General features: G+C 47.9%; 1 protein-coding gene across 22 annotated transcripts in view; it reads right to left on the reverse strand.

Moving 5' to 3' along the window:
* The window catches only part of DYSF (dysferlin), a 220531-nt gene that overhangs the window by 55765 nt on the left and 144316 nt on the right, over nucleotides 1–20450 (reverse strand). For 8 of the 22 annotated variants that reach the window (XM_073211639.1, XM_073211630.1, XM_073211650.1 and 5 more), the window contains 4 exons: nucleotides 15113–15214; nucleotides 14831–14992; nucleotides 13645–13810; nucleotides 13072–13148 (listed from right to left, as the gene is read on the reverse strand). In XM_073211639.1, coding sequence (XP_073067740.1) covers nucleotides 13072–13148; nucleotides 13645–13810; nucleotides 14831–14992; nucleotides 15113–15214 — 507 coding nt within the window. Of the gene's footprint in view, nucleotides 1–6797; nucleotides 6861–13071; nucleotides 13149–13644; nucleotides 13811–14830; nucleotides 14993–15112; nucleotides 15215–17689; nucleotides 17732–20450 lie in introns of all 22 variants that reach the window. The other 14 variants (XM_017668654.3, XM_017668664.3, XM_017668659.3 and 11 more) reach the window with 3 other exon arrangements.

The following is a 20450-nucleotide window of genomic DNA, read 5'->3' on the forward strand; positions in this document are numbered from 1 at the left end:
CAGTCTTCCTGAAAAAGAATTAAAAATAAAGCTCATAACCATGCTGATAGAGCTGCAGAGAAATATGCAAGAGCTAAGGGATGAAGTCTGGAGGGAGATTACAGACGTCCAGAGGGAGATTACAGAAATGAAACAATCTCTGGAAGGATTTATAAACAGAATGGATAAGATGCAAGAGGCCATTGATGGAATAGAAACCAGAGAACAGGAACGCATAGAAGCTGATGCAGAGAGAGATAAAAGGATCTCCAGGAATGAAACAATATTAAGAGAACTGTGTGACCAATCCAAAAGGAACAATATCTGCATTATAGGGGTACCAGAAGGAGAAGAGAAAGAAAAAGGAATAGAAAGAGTATTTGAAGAAATAATTGCTGAAAACTTCCCCAAACTGGGGGAGGAAATAATCGATCAGACCATGGAAGTGTACAGTACTCCCAACAGAAAGGACCCAAGGAGGACAATACCAAGACACATAATAATTAAAATGGCAAAGATCAAGGACAAGGACAGAGTTTTAAAGGCAGCTAGAGAGAGGAAAAAGGTCACCTACAAAGGAAAACCCATCAGGCTATCATCAGACTTCTCAACAGAAACCTTACAGGCCAGAAGAGAATGGCACGATATATTTAATAAAATGAAAGAGAAGGACCTTGAACCAAGAATACTGTATCCAGCATGACTATCATTTAAATATGAAGGAGGGATTAAACAATTTCCAGACAAGCAAAAGTTGAGGGAATTTGCCTCCCACAAACCACCTCTACAGGGTATTTTAGAGGGACTGCTCTAGATGGGAGCACTCCTAAGACTAAATAGATGTCACCAGAGAAAATAAAATCACAGCAAAGAAAGCAGACCAACCAAATACTAACTAAAGGCAAAAAATAAAATCAACTACCCACAAAAGCAGTTAAACGAAGCACAAAAGAGCACAGAATTAAACAACCAACATATAAAGAATGGAGGAGGAGGAATAAGAAGGGAGAAAAATAAAGAATGACCAGACAGTGTTTAAAATAGCTCAATAAGTGAGTTAAGTTAGACAGTAAGATACTAAAGAAGCTAACCTTGAATCTTTGGCAACCACGAATCTAAAGCCTGCAATGGCAATTAGTACATATCTTTCAATAATCACCCTAAATGTAAATGAACTAAATGCATCAATCAAAAGACAGAATAATAGAATGGATAAAAAAGCAAGATCCATCTCTATGCTGCTTACAAGAGACTCACCTCAAACCCAAAGACTATAGGAACAAAGAAAGACTGAAGGAACAAAACAGCAGCAGAATCATAAAACCTAAGAATGGACTAACAGTTACCAAAGGGAAAGGGACTGGGGAGAAAGGGAGGGAAGGGAGGGATAAGGGTGGGGAAAAAGAAAGGGGGCATTACGATTAGCATGTATAATGTGAGGGGGGCATGGGGAGGGCTGTACAACACAGAGAAGACAACTAGTGATTCTACAGCGTCTTACTGTGCTGATGGACAGTATGGTAATGGGGTTTGTGGGGGGGGATTTGGTGAAGGGGGAACCCTAGTAGACATAATATTCTTCATGTAATTATAGATTAATGACAACAAAATTAATTAATTAATTTAAAAAATGTAAACCCCTCAAAAATGGAAGGAAGAAAATAATAAAAAAAAGAAATTAATAAACTAGAAAACAAGGAAATAATAAAAGATTAACAGTGTTTAAAAAAATGGTTCTTTGAACAGACTAAAAAAATCTGACAAATCCTGACAAGAATAATACAATATATATATATATATATATATATATATATATATAACCTTAGGAATGAAAGGGGACATAAATAAGGGAAGACAAATTTTTGAAAATATAAGAAGTTATAAAAAATGCTATATCAATAATTTTTAGGAAGAAATTGATAAATTCCTATAAAATATGAATCACAAAAGTGACTCACATACAAACAGAAACTCTCAGAAGTCCTATAAATATTTTTAAATTGTATCAGCAGTTTAAAATATTCCCAAGAAGAATACTAAGTCTAGACAGTTTTACAAATGAATTTACCAAACATTCAGGCAACAGATAGTGTCAATCTTTGGTTATTAATTTAGAAATTAGAAAAAGAGCAAATATGCCCCATGTCATTTTACAAGATTAGTATTATCTAGATACCAAAACATGAAAAGAACAGCATCATAATAACTGATGCAAAATAAAAAAGTCCTAAACTAAGTATTTGCAAACTGAATCCAGCAATGCACAGAAAAGATAATGTTTCATGGGCAGAATAGATTGTTTCAGAATGCAAAGTTGTGTCAGCATTTTAAAAATCTATTAGTGTAATTTACCACATTAACAAATTAAAGGAAGAAAGTCATATGATTATGCTACATAAAGAACATTCAATAAAATTTATCATTCATTAAAGAAACTTAGTAATCATTCATCAGACAAAGTTCATATTCAGTGTTGAAAGATAAAAATATTCACCTTTAAATTAGAGCAGATAAGAATGCTCTCTATTTTCAGCTACATAGAATATTAGACTGAGGTTTCTAGCCAGTGCAATAAGAGAAGAAAAGGAAGTAATAAACATGAAAAAGAAAAAGTACACAGAAAAATCAATACTGTGATTAATCACAAATTAAATGACTGACAACACAGAAAACCCAGAATAATCCTCAAATCAGTAGAATCAATAAAGTTTGGCAAAGTTTCTGAGTATAAGAACAGCATATGAGAAAAAAATTCATTTATATATGAGCAAAAAATTATTAGAAAATATGCCTTTAAAAATACAAGTAAAAAGTGGCAATAAAGCATATAACAGCCAGAACTAAACCTAATAAAAGTTGTACCAGACTTTTTTGGATAGAATTAGAAAATTTTATTGAAAGACATCTAAGAGTATTTAGATGGAAATAAAGAATGGAAATAAAGAATATCTAAATAAATAAACATCACATTCATGGCTAAAAGACATTATAATAGAAATGTCAGTTCTCCCCAAATTGATCCAAAATTACTGTAATTCAGTCACAAAGCACAACAGTTTTGTTAAAGACATTGGCAAGCTGATTCTAAAATTGAATTGGAAAAGCAAAGGACAATAGCAATAACACTCCTGAAAATGAACAAGGTGAAATACTTCCTTCACCCGAAATCAGCACTTATTATAAAACTAGAGCAGGCAAGACAGTGGAGTCTTAGCACAGGGAAGGCCAATGGAACAGAATGCGGCATACTAACAAATCCACACTTACATAGAAACCTGATATATGACACAATTGCCATTATAGATCAATGAGAAAGGATACATCATTCTATGATGCTATGAATTCATTCATTAGCTGTATAGGAAAAAATTTAAAGGAATCTAATCTCTGCTTCATACTTTACACCCAAATACACAGTCAATTCCAGATGCAACAGGACTGAAGCATGAAAAAGTAAAACTTTAGAATTTTTAAAGAAACTATAGACAAATATATATTTAAAAAAATTTTTAAACAACAGAGAGAGAGATGAAATGATATCCCAAGATATCCAAAGTATATATAACAGGAATTTCAGAAGAAGAGAGCTTAAAAATGACTTGAACCTAGAAATTAAAGAAAATAATCTGATAGAATTTTTAAAGAGCTGGCTCTTAAGATGCAAAACAGCCATCAGATAGATGAAATGCTATATTAAGTCAAAAAAAGAACACAAATTACAAAATTAGAGATGAGGTAGAAAACAAAACAGATACAGAACCATTTTCTTTTATTGTAGTAATATGTAAAAAATCCATACTGATGTAATAAGCCACCAAATTGACAGAAGTAGAAAGTAATCAAAGAATCCCCTCTCAAAGAAGGTCCTGAGCCCAGTTTTACAAAGAAGTACAGGGTAGATGTGCTCTATACAATTATACAAGATAAGTGTTCCTGAAAATCTTCTGTACTTCAAACTCACATAATATAACACCATTTTCAAGAAGAGATGATGTGCTCAACAGCTAAACCATAAACAATTCACTTGGCCACCACCTTTTAGATTATATAACCATTAATCTTTTTTTTTATTTAGGTTAAGTGATATTATTACCTACTTTGCACAAAAAGCAAGACTGTGAAAATGTTTATATCATGTAATTTCCAACTTGTATAATTCAAATTCCCAGAGTGAATTCAAATACACAGAGTGGCTCTAATGTATTTTCGAACCTGTAATAAACAATCATTCTATGCCAAAGAGACTGTTCAAGAACATAGAAAATGAGAGTAGATCTCAAAAACTATTTTATGAAACTATTACAATCTTGATATCAAAACCTACCAAAGACAACCTAAAAGGAATACTTATATTAGAAATGCAAAAATCCTAAATAAGTAATAGCAAATATAAATAATATACACTGGAAGCTTTCCTTACAAACTTGCCCTGAACGAGGATGAACAAGCACTCTCTACTCTCTCTGCTAACAGACTAAGGTCCAGAGACAGCTGAAAGTCCTCAGCTCATCTAATATGCCCACCGCAGCTCCCACCAGAGCAGCTGATGTTTACTAAGAGTCAATTGTGTTTGTTTGCAAACCTGCTCATGCCAGTTGTACTAATATGGTCATGAGGTCCATAAGTAAATATAAAAATATATAAAATTTGGGTTTAAAAAGAAAGGGCATATTATCTAGAAAATGAATTCAATGCTGATTCTTTTTTAATGATGGAAATTGAGGTAACAAAAAAGACAGAGGTGGGCGGTCTTAAAGTTTTAGGACTCCACATTCAGATTTTTTCACAGGGATCATTAAGATCTCATCAAACTTTCGTAAACCTAAAGGAAAAGGCACAGATAATGCATTTGGGATGTGGTTTATACCAGAAGGATGACATGACACTCAAACAGCAGATCCAAATTTAAAGAGGCCTTGGCACACATCAAATGATTGGCAAATGAGGATACATGGTTATGGTTAGAAATAAAATGTTTGTGATAGGTATGTATGACATTAATTTTAATCAGTCCCTACTTAATCAACTTTTTCAATTAACCAATAAACTACTTGTCTTGATTGCACTGGATAAGAGGACTTCAACTGTAGTAAGCTATAATACCATGACCAACTGACCAATTTGGAATTACCCCAGGAATGGGTATATTGACAGTGTGAAAACAAAATGATCATTCTGATAAATGCCAAATGGCACTGGATAAAATTAAACTCCCATACCGAGTGTTTAAGCTATTAATTACTAAGCTGATCGCAAAGGACACAACCTTGACAAAATCAAGAATATCTACCTGAAACTACCAATCATTACCATAATAATGGAAAAATGGTAGAGTCCTTTCATTAGAATGAGTAACTAAATAAGTTTGCTCGCTAGCATCTCAATTATCAAATGTCATTCTGGGGGAAAAAAAGGATAAGGCATAACTATTAGAAAGAATGTGACATATTTATTGTTTGAAGAAAAAAATCTTACCTAGCTGGAAAACCCAACAGAATCAGTTAACTGTTAGGGCTAATAAGGGAGCTTAATAAAGAGTCTGTTTCAAAGGAAATATACAAAAGTATTATTTACTTATATTCTAGCAGTAACCATTTAAATAAAGTCAGAAGGAGAAAAGATATTTCATTTAGATAATAACAAAGGCTATAAAATGCCTAGGAATAAACAAGAAGAAATGGGTTGGACCTATCTAAAGTAGCTAAAACAAACTCCTCTAAGGGACATAATATAAGATAGTGGAAATTAAGAAATTAAATGTCCAATTACAGGGGAGTAGTTAAAACTCTATGGATGTCCATATAATAGAGTGCTATGCAGGAATATTTTTGAAGAATATAAAGATATGAGAAAACATTCACAATATACTTTTACGTAAAGGAAAATGCAAATTATTAGAAAGTACAGGATTCCAATTGTGTTTTCCAAAAAAACATACATGTGCATAAAACATATCTAAAAATGTAGGCACAGCAAAATCTTAGCCGTGTTTATCTCCAACTGGTAGGAATACAGGTGGTTTTAACTGTCTGCCTTACACTGTCTCATATTTTCTATATTTTCTACCATGGATAAATCAGAAAAAACTTTAAAACATATATATTGCCTTCTCCTAGAAACCCTTAAGACACCCAATACAGCAGTGCCTCCCCTTTGCATCAGGAACAGAACTAACTTCGGGTAGATCCTATTCTTACGCCTCCCCCAGCAGGTCAGGGGCTCCCAGCATGGGGCTTCATGAGCGCATGTGGAAGGCTGGACACCAAGTCATCTTTGGACAAACGAGGACCCAAGATCCAAAAAGATGACCCCTAGGAAATCAGTCCAGGCAGACAAAGTAGCCCTGCTGGGAACTGCAGTTTTGGACTTTGGGCCCCAGAACCTCTCAGAATCTTCTAGGGATGTCCAGGGTCACATACACCCTCCGTGCCCCTGGGAGGGGCAGAGAAAGGCAATCTGCTATCGCCCATGGAGGCCTCTGGTGTCCCATGCCCCAGCAGTCAGGATCCACTCTAAGGACTTCCCGGTCTCCACTGGCCGGTGCGGCCCTACCCAACTCCCCAGCCCTCATGCAGGGGAACATGATGAAGGCAAACCCTGGGGCGCACCAAGGCATAACTCAGATGGCTGTTTCTGGATTTCTCCCCACCCCTCCATCTTTGTGCGGGGCAGGTAACTTCTGCTGGGGCTCAGGAAATACTTTCTTTCTTTCCGCCCCCATCCCCTTTACCCTTCCTCAGTTTCCTTCCTAACTCCTTACCCCACCCCCAGCCCCCCAGGGAAATCAAGGAGCCCCAAAATAGGAAAACAATACATACATGAGGACTGGATGGAGAAGATGCCATGTTAGTGGGGGCCGAGCCCAAAAGACCATCTGCAAGCTACAAATTAAACACGCTGGTTAGCAATAGGATTAGAGGAACCAGTTCAGGGAAGACCGAACAACACCAGGAGATGGAGCAGTCGGACCACACACCCTCTGCTCTCCCACCAGGGAGGCTGCAAAAGTTGTAGGAACAGGTGCTTTGGAGTTGGACATGCCTGGCTCCATTGCTTTACCAGCTGTGTGACCTTGGGTAAGCCCCCTGACATCTCTGAGTCAGCATCCCAATCTGGAGAATGGGCACAAAGCACTGGGCAGCAGTGAGTGTGGATGGGGTGAAAGCCATGCCTGCCTAGCCATGCGAGGTGCTTGAAAAGGGCTCAGCCAAGGCCTGTCTCCTGCAGCTCTTTTTCCCCCTGGCACCACTGGCTTAATGCCACCCTCACATGCCTCCCCACCTTCCAAACCTCCCCATCTCACACCCACTTCAAGCTCCCCATCATCCCTAGGGCTTCCTTCTAACAGCTGAGCCACACCAACCCCTGCTTGGGCAGTTTCTAAGCTAATCCAGGTTCTGAGTCTTCTCTCTTCACGGACAAGAACCAGGACATTATATAACTTCCCCAAAAGCTTGTATTGGTTGGGGGAGGGAGGGCTGTAAGAGTCTTCTAGTTCAACAGGCCATCTCTATATATAGAAAACCTTCTGCACCCTTTTCTGCATCAGGTCGTTGCCTACAATCTTCCAGTACTGTGAACTGATACTTCCTAGGATGAATCCCTGGGCTGCAGAGTACAGAGGGACTCGGGCATCAGGCCTGAAGGCAGGTGACTTTTGCAAAGGCCACAACAATAGTCCCAGAGAAGATGACAGGGCTCTGGGTGGATGAGTGCCAGTGTAGGTGGACAAGGCCAGGAGGTGCCTTCTAGGCAGAAGGGACAGCAAGTGCAGAAGCCGAGCAATAAAGAAGCACATTGAAAAGAGTGAAGAGTTCAGGGTGGCAGGGGCCAAGGAGATGAGGCTGGAGGGGTGAGGAGACCAGCTGGGACCAAGGGTTAGACCCTCTCTTCCTGTGTGCCCTAGAGCAGGGGGCTCTGGGAGGTGCCACAGGAGGCCAAGCCCCATGTGGGCCTCCCTTCTTCGGCAGAAAGAACTAGGGAGACACATTCACCTGGGGTCAGGAAGGGTTCGAGAAGCACGCGGAGGTTGATGCCTGCTGGGTTCCAGAGGGGAGTTTGGGAACTCACAGACCCATCCCTGTGTGAAGGGGCATCACTGTGGGGGCGCAGCCTCCCCTAGACTAACCCTCATGGCTGTTCAGAGCCAGAAGCACCAGCAGGAGGGCAGAATGGCCAGTGGGCACCCAGCCAGGCCACTGGAGGCTTCTGGGGCCCAGCCACATGCTGGTGGATGCAGTGTGACCCCTGGAACCCCAGCCCAGCAGCAGCTCTGCCCTTCCTGTTCTCATCCTGAACCTCACAGAAGACTTATTTTTATTTTTCATATAGTTCATTTTTAGAAAGGTGAGAGGGAAACCAGCAGTTCATGGAGCAAAAGAAAGAAAAAATAAAGCTAAACATAGTGGTCCAAAGATGTGGTCCTGCTTCCGAAATTACACATTCCCCTTTGGGACTCGGGCATAATTTGGCCCTCCAGTTCTGGGAGCAAGTTCCCACCTTCACGGCGTCCCAGACACTATAACAAGAGCAGCAGGCTCAAAATTAGCCCAAGCCAGGGAGTGGCCAGCCCAGCACCCCCGCCCACCAATGCCTGCTCCACACCCCCAGCCCAGCTCACACCCCGTCCCACTGCCAAGCCTCTGCTCCCACTCCCTTGTCTGCCCTCTCTCCCCATCACTGTTCTAACCCCACACGGCCCTCGAGGTCCTTCTCTCACCCCACCCACTCAGAGAAGCTTTCCTGGGCACCCATGCTGACCCACAGGCCAAGAGAGTCCAAGCTGCTGGTGGCCTTGCTAATAAAGCAACCTCAACATCCCTCTGAACATCTCATTTGAGATCTGCCATACATCCCTCATCTCTCTCTCCACCAGAGCAGAAACATCCCAACTTTCTCCTCTCTATCCTCCTCAACACACACATATTTCCTGCCCCCAGAAATTCTCCTCTGGAGACTTAAAGAGGGGACCCCCTATGCTAGGTGGTCTCTCAGAATGACAGGCAAGAGTCACACTTGACCAGGTGACTCCAGGGGCATCTCAGTGTCTGGAATGGGTGCTGTGGGGGGTGGGCAGAGGGCCACCTCGACTTTGAGTTTCAAGATTCTCTGTAGGAAGTGGAGGAGGATGCTCTGTGTGTGTCCCTGCCCGTCCTCAAAATCAGAACAAGAACTAGCCCTCTGAAAAAGCAGATTAGTACACAAAGACCCTAATGCTGTTTTAAAGACAGAAGTGGAATGCAATTCAGAGTCGACACAGAATCAGAGACAGAAAAGGGAGCTTAGGGGCCAAGGAGAGAACAGAGAAGGCTACATTAGCAGCTGTTCATTCAGATTGTGTTCTTGGTTGGAGGCAAAGTCTCTTTGGCCATTATTATTCTATAATTTCCAAATTTTGTAAAATGAACATGTATTTACAATCAGGAGAAAAATAAACATATCCTTTTTTGAAAGCAGAGCACTAAATGGGATGAAATACCCTCTGTGTCCCGTCTTTGAAGGAGTACCAGGCCTCCCCTCAGAAAGTTAAAAGTCAAGGCTGTGATTCCTACACCACCACCATGGAGCCTAAACATGCCCTCACCTGCATGTGCACGCACACCTGCGCCACACACCTCCCCTGCCTCTCACACATACTGATGTGCAAACACCATATGCACACACACACTCATCCTAGCCCCAGCCTCAGGCTACAGGTGCAAATCACCCTCACCTGCATGTGCATGCACACCTGCGCCAGCCTCCCCTGCCTCTCACATACACTGATGTGCAAACACCATATGCACACACACTCTCACACTATCCCCAGCCTCAGGCTACAGGCTCAAATCTATACAAAGGACAGCTGCCCAAACTAAGAATAAGCCATGGAGTTAAATATTTGTGAGCCTGTCTCATCCTAGCCCTTAACACCACAGAGAAGATTCAAGAGGCCGGGCACCCACCCATGCAGAACCCTGCTCACCCCCACAGATGGGTGTACCCCCCAGAAGCCCTGTTAGGTCAAGGAGACAGATCTGCTTTACCCATACATACATTTTGGATAATCTCTAGAATTGGCCACTCTCAAAAACCAAACCGCTTTTTTCCAGAAACTGAGAAACCCTCTGCTTTAAGCATCAGTCCAATGACCTGTGTATCAGGAGAGAAACTGAGGTGACATTATCATGTGCAGCAGGCCTGTCCCAGGAACTGGGCAAATGATGGTGAGAAGGCTCATCAGCAGAGAGAAGGTGCAACCGAGGAAGGAGACGGGAGACACCAAGACAGAAGCTGGACCCGGCAACAGCATGTTTGCCTGTGGGGAGGAGTCCACAGCTGGACCCACAGCCAGGACCTGGTGAACACAGCAGTGGGGGCTGTGAGAATGAAACAGGATGCCGAGAACTGCAGGTGGGATAAACAGGAGCCGAGAGACATCCAAATTCTGCCAGACCTCTTATCCCCCCAGCCCCCAAGGCCAGGACAGTCCCTCCTATGTGCCCTGGGGGAGTGGACAGGGAATGGAGCCCTGCTAGAGTTATCTGACAAGCTGTTTGGGACTGGAATCCACTGTCTCCTGGATTTGCCTAGGATGCCCCATCCTTCCACGTGCCAGGAGAGGCAGAGTGAGTGACAGATTCCCTGGACCAGCCAGATCAGATCAGGAGATCACAGAGAAAAACACATTACAAAATCAGTTTTCCCCAAAACCCCCATCAGACCCCATTAGGCCAGGGCTTCCTAAAGGCCAGGACTGGTCTCCGTGTTGGCCCCTTGGGACTCCTTGAGAACAGGGCTATGTCTCCTCCATCAGACAGGGAGCTGGACAGGGGGCAGGGTCCAAGCCTCCTTCATCAGATTAAGCAGATTTCACTTCCTTCTTCTCCTTGCCCACCTCTGAGTCCTTGGAAGCCCAGCCTCTCCCCATGTGGGCATGCCTCCAGGAGCCCAGATCCCAGCTCCCCATCCTCTGCCTGGCCAGCAGCTCTAGCCAGAGTGGCCACGTGCTCCCATGAAGAGCACAGACCCTGCTCTGGCTCAGACCCCAGCCCGGGTTCACTCGTGTCAACACCAGGAGGATGTCCAGACTGGGCCTCCTCATCGTCTGCCTCTGGCTGTGCTCCTAGCCAGCAGGATCCAAAATAGTCCCTCTCCATCTGAGTCTGTAGACATTTTGAGGACAGCACACACAGAATGGAAATCCTGCCGGGCAAGCCCTGCACTTTCCTGCATAGACTCAGATGGCCCAGTGAAGGGGTGGAAAACAGGAGCCAGGATTGGGCAGCCTGGGGTGCAGGGCTAATTATCTGCCCGATTCAGCTCCCACACCTACCCAGGCCAGAAGGCACGAGTACTGAGTGTAGCTGAACCCTGTGTAGGGGGCCATCTGAAATTTCCATTCGGGCTTCACTGGTCAAGAGAAGCTCTTCCTTAGACCCATACTGAGAGTAGACAGGTCATCCATGCATCCACCCACCCACCCATCATCCAGGCAGGCTCATTCAATGCCTCCTTTAACAAGCCCTGTGCTGGGCATTGAGGATACAGAGACACCCCAGTCACTGCCCTAAGCCCTGTCTGGGGAAGCTGCTGACATTGACAGAGATGAACAGGACCGATGGCAAATACAGTGACTAAGATAGATAGGACTTGCTGGAGCAGAGGCGGAGCCAGGGAAGAATCCTGAAAGGTGGTGGCCACACCTAAGTGGAACCTAAAGAATGACCGGGAGTAAGCCAGAAGGTGTCCCCAGCAGAAAGGATGGTGGGGCAGAGCCACAAGGTGGCAGAAGTAGAGAGCTGGGGACTTCTGAGGACTCTCAGCATTAGTGAGGCTGCAGAGCAAAACCCCTTGTCTCAGCAGCAGCGAGGTCCAGGGCTGGGCACCAGAGAGGTTCCCTTCAAGTGGCAGAAAGAGGAATGACATGAGCGAGTGAGAAAGCGGCAGAAATCAGCTGTAAATGTCACAGGGAAGCCCCCATAAACACATGTCCAGGGGCAGCTTTTAGCATCCTGAGCCCAACCCAGCACCCCAGTTTGTTTTCTTGCTCTCAAGGCCAGTATGTAGTTGATGGTTTAAAGATAGTTGATGGTTTAAAGAAAACAGAAACTTCCTGAAGTGCCACACTATCCCTGGGTGAATAAACAGGCTGTGGGCCTGAGGACATAAGTATTGTTTACACAGGCTGGGAGGCTCTGCCTCCAGGCAGCCCAGAAGCACTGGAAGCCCCAGGTGCCAGGGGTGTGACCAGCGTCATGCAAAGCTGAGAGGATGGTGACAACCCGGAACAGGCACAAGTTCAAAGCTGGTGAGGCCTCACAGTGAGGCCCTTTTCCATCCCCACTGTGGGAAGGACTGGGTGATCTCAGCCCTACAACACCCAGAACCACCCTAGGGCCCAAGGTGGGGAGGGTACCCTACCTCAATGAGAAATGCCTCACACCTCCTGCCATGCCATTTGGCATGGCATCTGGGTCACCAGCTGACCCTAGGTTGCTGAGCACATAGCAAAGAGATGCCTCTTAGCTGCCCACAGGGTTGGATACCCTTGGAATAAGGCCCCTCTCTTGCCCCTGCCCTTCCTTTCCCTGGAGGTGGGGGGCAAGGGAAAGAGGCACTACAGGCTTGGACACACCCCTCCTTTTGAGGGGCCTCCAACATGCCACCAAGCAAAAGCCCATAGAAGACTCGACTCCAGAGATGGTCCTGGCTGGGGTCAGTAAGGCGATGGGGCTGGAGCACCCCTGAACCTGCCCAGTCACCCCCTCCCGTCTTCCTTCTCTCCCCTTTTCTCCATGCACCCTGATTTCCCAGGTGATCGCCAGGGAGAGCCCTCAAAATAGCCCTCAAGGTAGAGGAGCTACTATTCCACACACTTTGGGAAAAATGATTGAGTCTTACCCAGAAGATTACAGAGCCTCACTGGAACGCCCCTCCACCCTGCTTCCGACCAGACTGAAAACTCCCTCCTGGGCCCCTCTGTACAGTGCGCAGCCACCAGGGTGCAGAGGGAGATGTGTTCGGAGGAGGGGACGAGGAGTGGGAGGGTCGGGGTAGGCGAGGGACAGTAAAGGCACGGTCCCTCTTGGCAGGACCCAGTGCCCATCCTACCTGGATGGGGATGAGGGGCTCCTTGTCGTCAATGTCGACGAGCACGTCCTCCCCAGGACTGAGTAAGCTCACATCATCTGGAGGGGAGAGGGGAGTCCAGGCCTGAGCGGGGCTCCCTCAGGGCGCTCGCCCCCCTCAGCCACAAGGCTCAGGGAGGGAACCATGAGACAAAAGGCCCTCGGTCTCCTCACCCCTCTCAATCTCGGTCTTCCTCTTCCTCCCACCCAGTCCTTGCCCTCCTGTCTGTCTCCCATCTTCCTTCACACTCCCTGTCTCTCCAAGTCCCTCTCCCCCTCGTCCCATTGAATCCCTGCCTCCCTCCCTCCCTCACGGCCCCCCGCCACTGCCCACTGCAGCCCTCGCCTCTCAGCTCCACTGGCAGTGCCATGTGCTCCTGGCATGCCCAGCTTAGAGTAAGGCAACAATGCACTGAGGAAGACAAGCCCCCAGCCTTCTGGGCCGCCAAGCAGAAACCACTGCTCATCCAGGTCCTGGTAAGAGGAGGGCTTCAGGACGCCTCTCCTGGGAGGTAGTGTCTGCCCTGATACCCCCCATCAACTGCCCCTCCCCTACCTGGGCCGCCCTGCGGGGACGGACTCTCCTCTGAGTAGGGGTCACACAGGAAGCTCTCCAGGGAGCGGATGGTACACTGGCCCACCACAGGCCTGCGGCCAAACTGGCGGTTATCAATGACCTTGACCACGATGGGGGGACAGTAGAGTTCCTCCCTGGGCAGCATCTGGGCAGAGGGAGAAGGAAGCTCTTGGCAGTGGCCTGAACCCATCTCTGGGAGGTCTCAGGGGAGAAGGGGGTACACTTCTTCACAGGACAAGTCCAGGGAGCATGGAATGATGAGAACCCCACACATAACCCCAACAGCCATAAATCCAAACGGTGGTTGGCTGAGCCCAGGAGCTGGCCAGGGAAGCAGAAGCCACACACCTCTTCTGTCTGCCTTCAGACACTGACTCTCCCCCATGGTTTTACCTTTCAAACACCCTGAACAGCCTGAAGCTAAAACAAGTCTTCTCTTCCTGAACCCTCACTGGCCAGGAAGGGGAAGAAGGAAGAAGTTGGCCGAGGACTCAACGTTTCTTGCAGACAGTCCCCCCTAAGTGGATACTCAAGAGTTGGCTTACAGACCCAGATTCTTCTCCCCCAGCCCCAGCCCCAGCCCCAAAAGCATTTTGAACGCTACTTGAAATAATTTATATGCTCTCCTTCGGTGGTGGCTTTGGCCCAGCCAAGAGGAGGCTCCTGTTGACAGCCACGAGGCCTGGAATTCCTACAGTGCTTTCATCCTGCAAACCGTTTTCCTTTCCTCAGACGTGCCTTACTCAGGCCACTAGGCTCAGGGCGCTGGAGAGGGCCGGGATGGGGGGAGGCCCGGGGCAGGGAAGGTTTGGAGGACTTGCAGAAGGTCAGAGCCCCGGTGTGCCCCTTAGGGGAGCTGCAGAGAACAGACCTTCCCTGAAAGGAAGATAGCCACAGATGGGCCCTTGGGACTTCTGTGGGTGCAGGATCTGCGTAGGAGGGAGCAGGCTGGCCCCATTTTTTTTCTATGCTGCTCACAGGCTTCAGCTATTCCAGTGAGGAAAATGAGCATTTCCTCCCCATTTTTAAGGTGAGAGGTGAGAGAGATACTGTGACCTAGCCAGGATCCCTCAAGGAGGCAGAGCAAATGCCCAGGCTGCGTGGCATCCTGAGGAAATACTAGGCCCCATGACTGAGGAGGGGACAGCAGAGATGCCGGGCTCACCACTTCCATGAAGAGGGTGCAGACATCGAAGTTGGGGTTCTTCCGCAGGTTCCTGATGACACAGGACTGCACCGTCTGGCCCCCGCACTCCACCACAAGGCTTGGGGAGGAGACACTAGCCAGCTGGTAACTCTTCATGTTCCGCAGTCCCCATGCCAGAATCTGGGGACACAGAGTGACACAAGAAGCTAGAAAGGCCCCAGACCCTGAGAAAAGCTGGAGCTAAGAAGGGGAAGTGCGGCTGCCCCAAATACCTGCCTACCCTGCCCCAGGCCGGCTCACCTCGATGGCGGTACGCTGGAGAACTGGCTGGATGTTGCGGGGAACCATGTAGATGTTGGCCTCCCTCTGCGGTGGTGGGTAGGGCAGGTCTGTGTCCTCTGACTGCAGGGCATGGCAGGCACAATGGGGACAGCGGTGGCAGGAAGGCCAAGGCAGAGAGGCAAAAAATGGAAAAGGAAAGATGGGACCAAAAGGACATGCACGGAGGGACACACAGAGAAGCAGATGGGCAGATGGGCAGGCAGAAACAAGAGGGGTGAAGAACTGGGTCGGTTGGGGCTACGCAGTCACAATTTGAACCCCTTGGACCAGGGTTCGGGTCACCCTGTTTCATATGAACCCCAGGTTGTCCTCCTCCATAACGCAGGCTCTGAGCTGCTCAGGGTCTCCCCACCCCTAAAACACACACACTGCCCACTTTATTCTGGGGTGGCTGCTTCAGCCTCTCTTGGTCACGGAGGGGACCGTGCACCCTCCCACTAGCCTGGTTCTCCTGCCTCCTGGATCAGAGCCTCCCGAATTACCATCCCCTGGCAGTGCCCCCTCTCCATCCCCCACACACCCACTAGCCTCAAACCCCCACCTCTCACACCTGCCCCCAGGAGAACAGAACACTTGTACTGTGGGCCAGAGAGAGTATGGGCAAATGAGAGAGGAGGCGTAAATGTCCATCATCCCAGGCACCAAAGGGTGTTGCCAGGGAGGCTCCTTTACCACCACAGGCCAGGGAGGAGTGTCCTGTGTCAGTTCTGCCTGCTCAGGATCTGCCAAAAAGACTTGGGCAGGAATCCCCAGGGACTACAGAGAAATACACAGGGAAGCAGATGGGGCAAGGGAGGTGGACACTGCAGGGGATGAGGCAACTACCGATGCTCACAGTGCTGAGAAACACAGGCTCTGATCCACCCGTTACTGAGTTAAATAAGTTATTTCACCTCCTTACGGCTCAATTATGGTTATTAAAAATGATCAACCCTTAAAGGTTAGTGTGAGGCTCGAAGAAGCTAATACAACACTTAGAAGAATGCTTGGTTCATATAAACTCTCAAAAGGACTACTAGCCAATGTGGCACCTTTGTGACAGTTAGAGAAAGATGTCCCTTTCTTAAGACTCTTTACTTCCACATCAGAAAACCATGTTTTACTGGTTTATTAGAACAGGACACTTTACTGCCACCTACTGGAAAATTGTTATAATAAATACAAATATATGATGTCTGTATGGGACATTGTATCCCCTTAGACACAGTGCCCTTGTGCAGTGCACAACCTGCACGTCCACACACATAGATTCTGACACTCAGGAACTGTTAACCATCATTAAAAGGGCTGTGCTGGATACTTACAGAGCATCCCTATATAATCTCATTTAATGAACAATGGAGTCATGGATTCATTCCCCAAGTGACTTGTTCTGGGCTCCTCCCCAAAGGATGGTGCATCCACCTACAGGTGCTCTGACAAAGACGGTGGGAGCAGCTGGGGCACTGAAGTATAACAGCTTCCTCCTGTCTCCATGAATCACTTCACAACCAACCCCAGCTGTCACTCCTGCCCAACGACGTACTGACAACACTACACTTCGCTGACCTGTAGCGATGAGACGGTCATTTCCAGAATCAGGCAGACCTCAGTGCTAGTCTAGTTCCAGCTCTGCTGCTTCCAAGCAGTTTGACCTTGGGCAAATTACTTGGCCTCTGTGACTCAGTACCCTCATATGGAGATCCAGGATAACAATAGCCTTACGAAGCTGCACTGAGAATTCAATGAGACAACAAATATAAAGAATACCTGGCACCTAATCGGTGCTTAAGAACAGTAGTGACCACAAGGATCCATCTGTTGTTGGCAGTGCCACTATCTATACCATCAGTGTTACTGTTGGCCTCCCAGGGTGACTTGAGGAAAACTGAGCCCTCAGGAGCATCTCTCAGAACAACACTGTCTTAATAATTCCCCCTACATCACCAGGGCACAAAGTGAAGGAATTCGTCATCTTCTGCTGGATCCACAAAGCAGGTGACATGATGTAGGAAGCACCACCATCTTTAGACTGGCTGAATGACAAATCCCATCAGGAGGAGGGTGGTGTGCAGAGCTGCCAGGGGGCACAACTCCAGGGGGTGCTGTGCACAGCTCAGGCCACATGGGTGGTGCTCTGGAGGGTGGTGGCAGGGCCTGTGCTGTGCCTGAGACTGAGGCCAGCCCACTGTGGGCCGAGGGTCAAAAACCCAAGGTAGAAAAAGAGAAAAAGAAGGGCTCAGGGAAGGAACAGCCCCAAGCTCCCCGGGTGGGGAGGCAGAAAGACCAAGCCTTTCTCACATGGTTGCATGAGAAATCACCCAGGAAAACTCATTAATATATTCCTCGCCAGAACATTCCTCTCCAGGCCCCAAACTCTGAGCAGCAACCCTGTGATCCCTGTTTATTCCTCATTTCCATGCTCTGTCTTCCCTTCCAGGCTCCCTTGAGCTCCGTGGTGATGACATCTCTGTATGCTGAGGTTCCTAATTTTTGGGAACCTGTTTCCAGAGGAGAACAGGGAACAAGAACCTTGAGGAGGACAGGCTCCAGTACCATTTGGAGGAGGCCCTGGAGGAAGAAGGCAGGTGCACACAGCTGCAGAGTGCCAGGCCCAGCCGAGGCAGGAGGGAGAGACAAGCAGAGACAGTGGTTAGAGGTCTGGCTGCAGGCAGCTTTCTCGGGACCATTCTCATCCCAAAGCCACCACTGTCCACCTCGCTGTCCCCAGGGACCCCAGGACATCCTGGCTCTCTACCATTTGTTACCACTCCCCAGGTTCTCTGCCTCTGTAGGGCCCTGCCTGCCTGGCCACAAGCTGCCACCCCAGTCCTCCAGCCCCTCCCGGTTGTGCGCACTGCACTGCCGTCAGTCACTGTGGCATTATGGCTGCACATCTGTACCTAGTCTCTCTTGTTCACAAGCCCAGTCTTATTTAGTCCTTCTCAATTCTTCACACTCTCTGGTGGGTCTTCCTTTCCCACGCAAACACAGTCTCTCAGCTCCATCACCAACCTGCTGCGTCCTGCAGAGGCTCTCCTCCCTCTCCTGTCTCTCCTGAAAAGGACTGCCTCCATCCACTGCCTCCCCTCCCTTCCAAGCGCCCTTCTGCCCAGCACCCTCAGCTCTGCCCCCTGAGCCACATCCCAGAAACTTCCCTGTCCAGAGTCATCAACAACCTGCTTGTAGCTCAACCCAAAGGTGGCTCGTGGGCTGCCATCTCCCTCACTCCCTCGGCAGCATCCAGCCGGCTGACCTCGGTCTCCTTCCTCAGACCACCTCTCTGGCTCCACATGGCTAGCCTCTCCACCTTCTCTCTCCTCTGCTTGCTGCCCAGCCCTCTCCTAGGCTTTCTGCTCCCAAACATCACTACTGAGTCCCATAGCCACATTCCCAACCTCTTAATGTTTAATCCATGTGTCATACTGGCTTCTCGCACTGAGCTTGTCGGAAACCAGATTCTTTAACTTCTTCCCTCATCTCTCTTTAAATGTCATCTCAGAAACTGGCCTCACCATCCACCTTGATGGCCAAGCCAAAAAGCCCCAGAGCCCGCAGGGCTCCTTCCCGCCTCACCATGGCTGAGCGATCACCCAGTGTTGGCGACTCTGTCTCCTAAATCTCTCACATGACCTTCCACCTGTCTTGTTTCCTTGGTGGGGGCCAGCGCCCTCACTTGCTGGATTTACCAGCACTCCTAAGTGGTCTCCTTGCACCTGGCTTTGTACATCTCCTCCCAACAACCAATGCAGGCTGTACTCTGCAGCCGGGAGGAGCTTTCTAAGAATGTCACTCTTTAAAAACCCTTCAAAGTTTCTCCACCCATGCAGGATGAGATCTATACTCCTTGAGGTGGCCTCCAAGACTCCTTATCTTCTAACTCCTTCTGACTCCTCTGGTCTCATGAATCACCAGGGAACTTTCCCTTCCTGGACCCCAGATATTGATATTGATGAGCCACCACACCCAGCTCTGGACATGTTCAACGCCGGGCCTTCTACCCACACAGGTTGGAGACCCCACACCCTCCTTGCCTTTGAGGCATGGAGCTCGCCAGTTCCCCTTTCTGAGCACTCTTCTGTGCACTATATCCACCTACCTCCTAGTTAGACTCTAGGTCTGCCTTTAAATCTTGCCCGGGGTCCTGAGCTTAAGTCAAGCACCCCCATGGCCCCTCTCATGGAAAGACACATCACTCTGTGCCATTTCTATGTGTCCATTCGTCAATGTCCAGGTTAAACCAGCAATTCTGTACACAGGGACCACAGGTCAGTCCCCTGTCCAAGAAATAAAGGATTAAGAATGCATGATTGAAGTGGGGGGAATAATCCCCACAGCAGGGGGAGGTTAGGCCTGCCACCAGTAGTCCCCACCTAACCCAGTGGGGTACAGTCAGGGGACCCTCTGGACAGTCAGATCCTGGTTCCTCAGGGAGCTCCAGGTCAGGCAGCCAGGCGGGTTGGAAGGGCTCCATCGTCTGCCTGCCCCACCCAGCTCGTTAGGAACGACATGTTGCTCTAATTACACTTCCCAGGAAAAACAGTGTTTTAAATTAAGGCCTTGGGGGAGGGAATGGGGGATGGGGGACCACTGAGTTTATTTTCCTGATTGCACAACACCAAATTTTTCCTTCTAGTGGATTTGGGGGTACAGGAAAGTATCCTATGTACACCCCAAACTAAAAGCCAAACCCTGTCACTTGGATTTGGAAGGCAATGGAGTGACATCTGGTTGGCCCCCTGAGCCTGTAGCAAAAACAGCCATGGAGAAGGCCGGACCTTCTACCAGGGCATTGCCTGCCTGGGAGCAGGACAGAAGAGGCAGAGAAGGGTACTATTCCGAGGCACGCCCCCTTCAGTGGTCAGGACCGCCAGCCTGAAGGGTCCCCAGGTAGAGTCTCCCTCTGCACATGCTCCACATGCCAGGGCCCCTGGTTATGAAGGACACCGCCATGTCCTCTGCTGCCACGTGTGCACGCGTGTGTTCTTGCGAGTGCACACCCTCACACGTGCATGTGCACTCTCCAGCTCTCAGGAAATCTAAAATTGGAGTTTCTTTGAACTCATTCCCCTTGGCAGCACAGACCGCCTTTGTTCTCCAGACAAAAAGGAAAAGAAACGAGACAGAGGGCTCGGAAGAGGTGGGGAGAAGGAGGGAGAGAGGGAGCCCAGGCCATGGAGCCAACAGAGGAAGCGGGAAACAGGAAGGGAAAGCAGGAAGAGGGGAAGGCGAGAAGGCTCAGGATGGGAAACTGCAGGGACACAGCAGGACATAAAGACAGGCTGGGAAGCTGGGGAAGGAAGGTCCCTCCACCAAG

Source organism: Manis javanica, chromosome 1 (assembly GCF_040802235.1).
Source record: "Manis javanica isolate MJ-LG chromosome 1, MJ_LKY, whole genome shotgun sequence".
Classification (NCBI taxonomy): domain Eukaryota; kingdom Metazoa; phylum Chordata; class Mammalia; order Pholidota; family Manidae; genus Manis; species Manis javanica.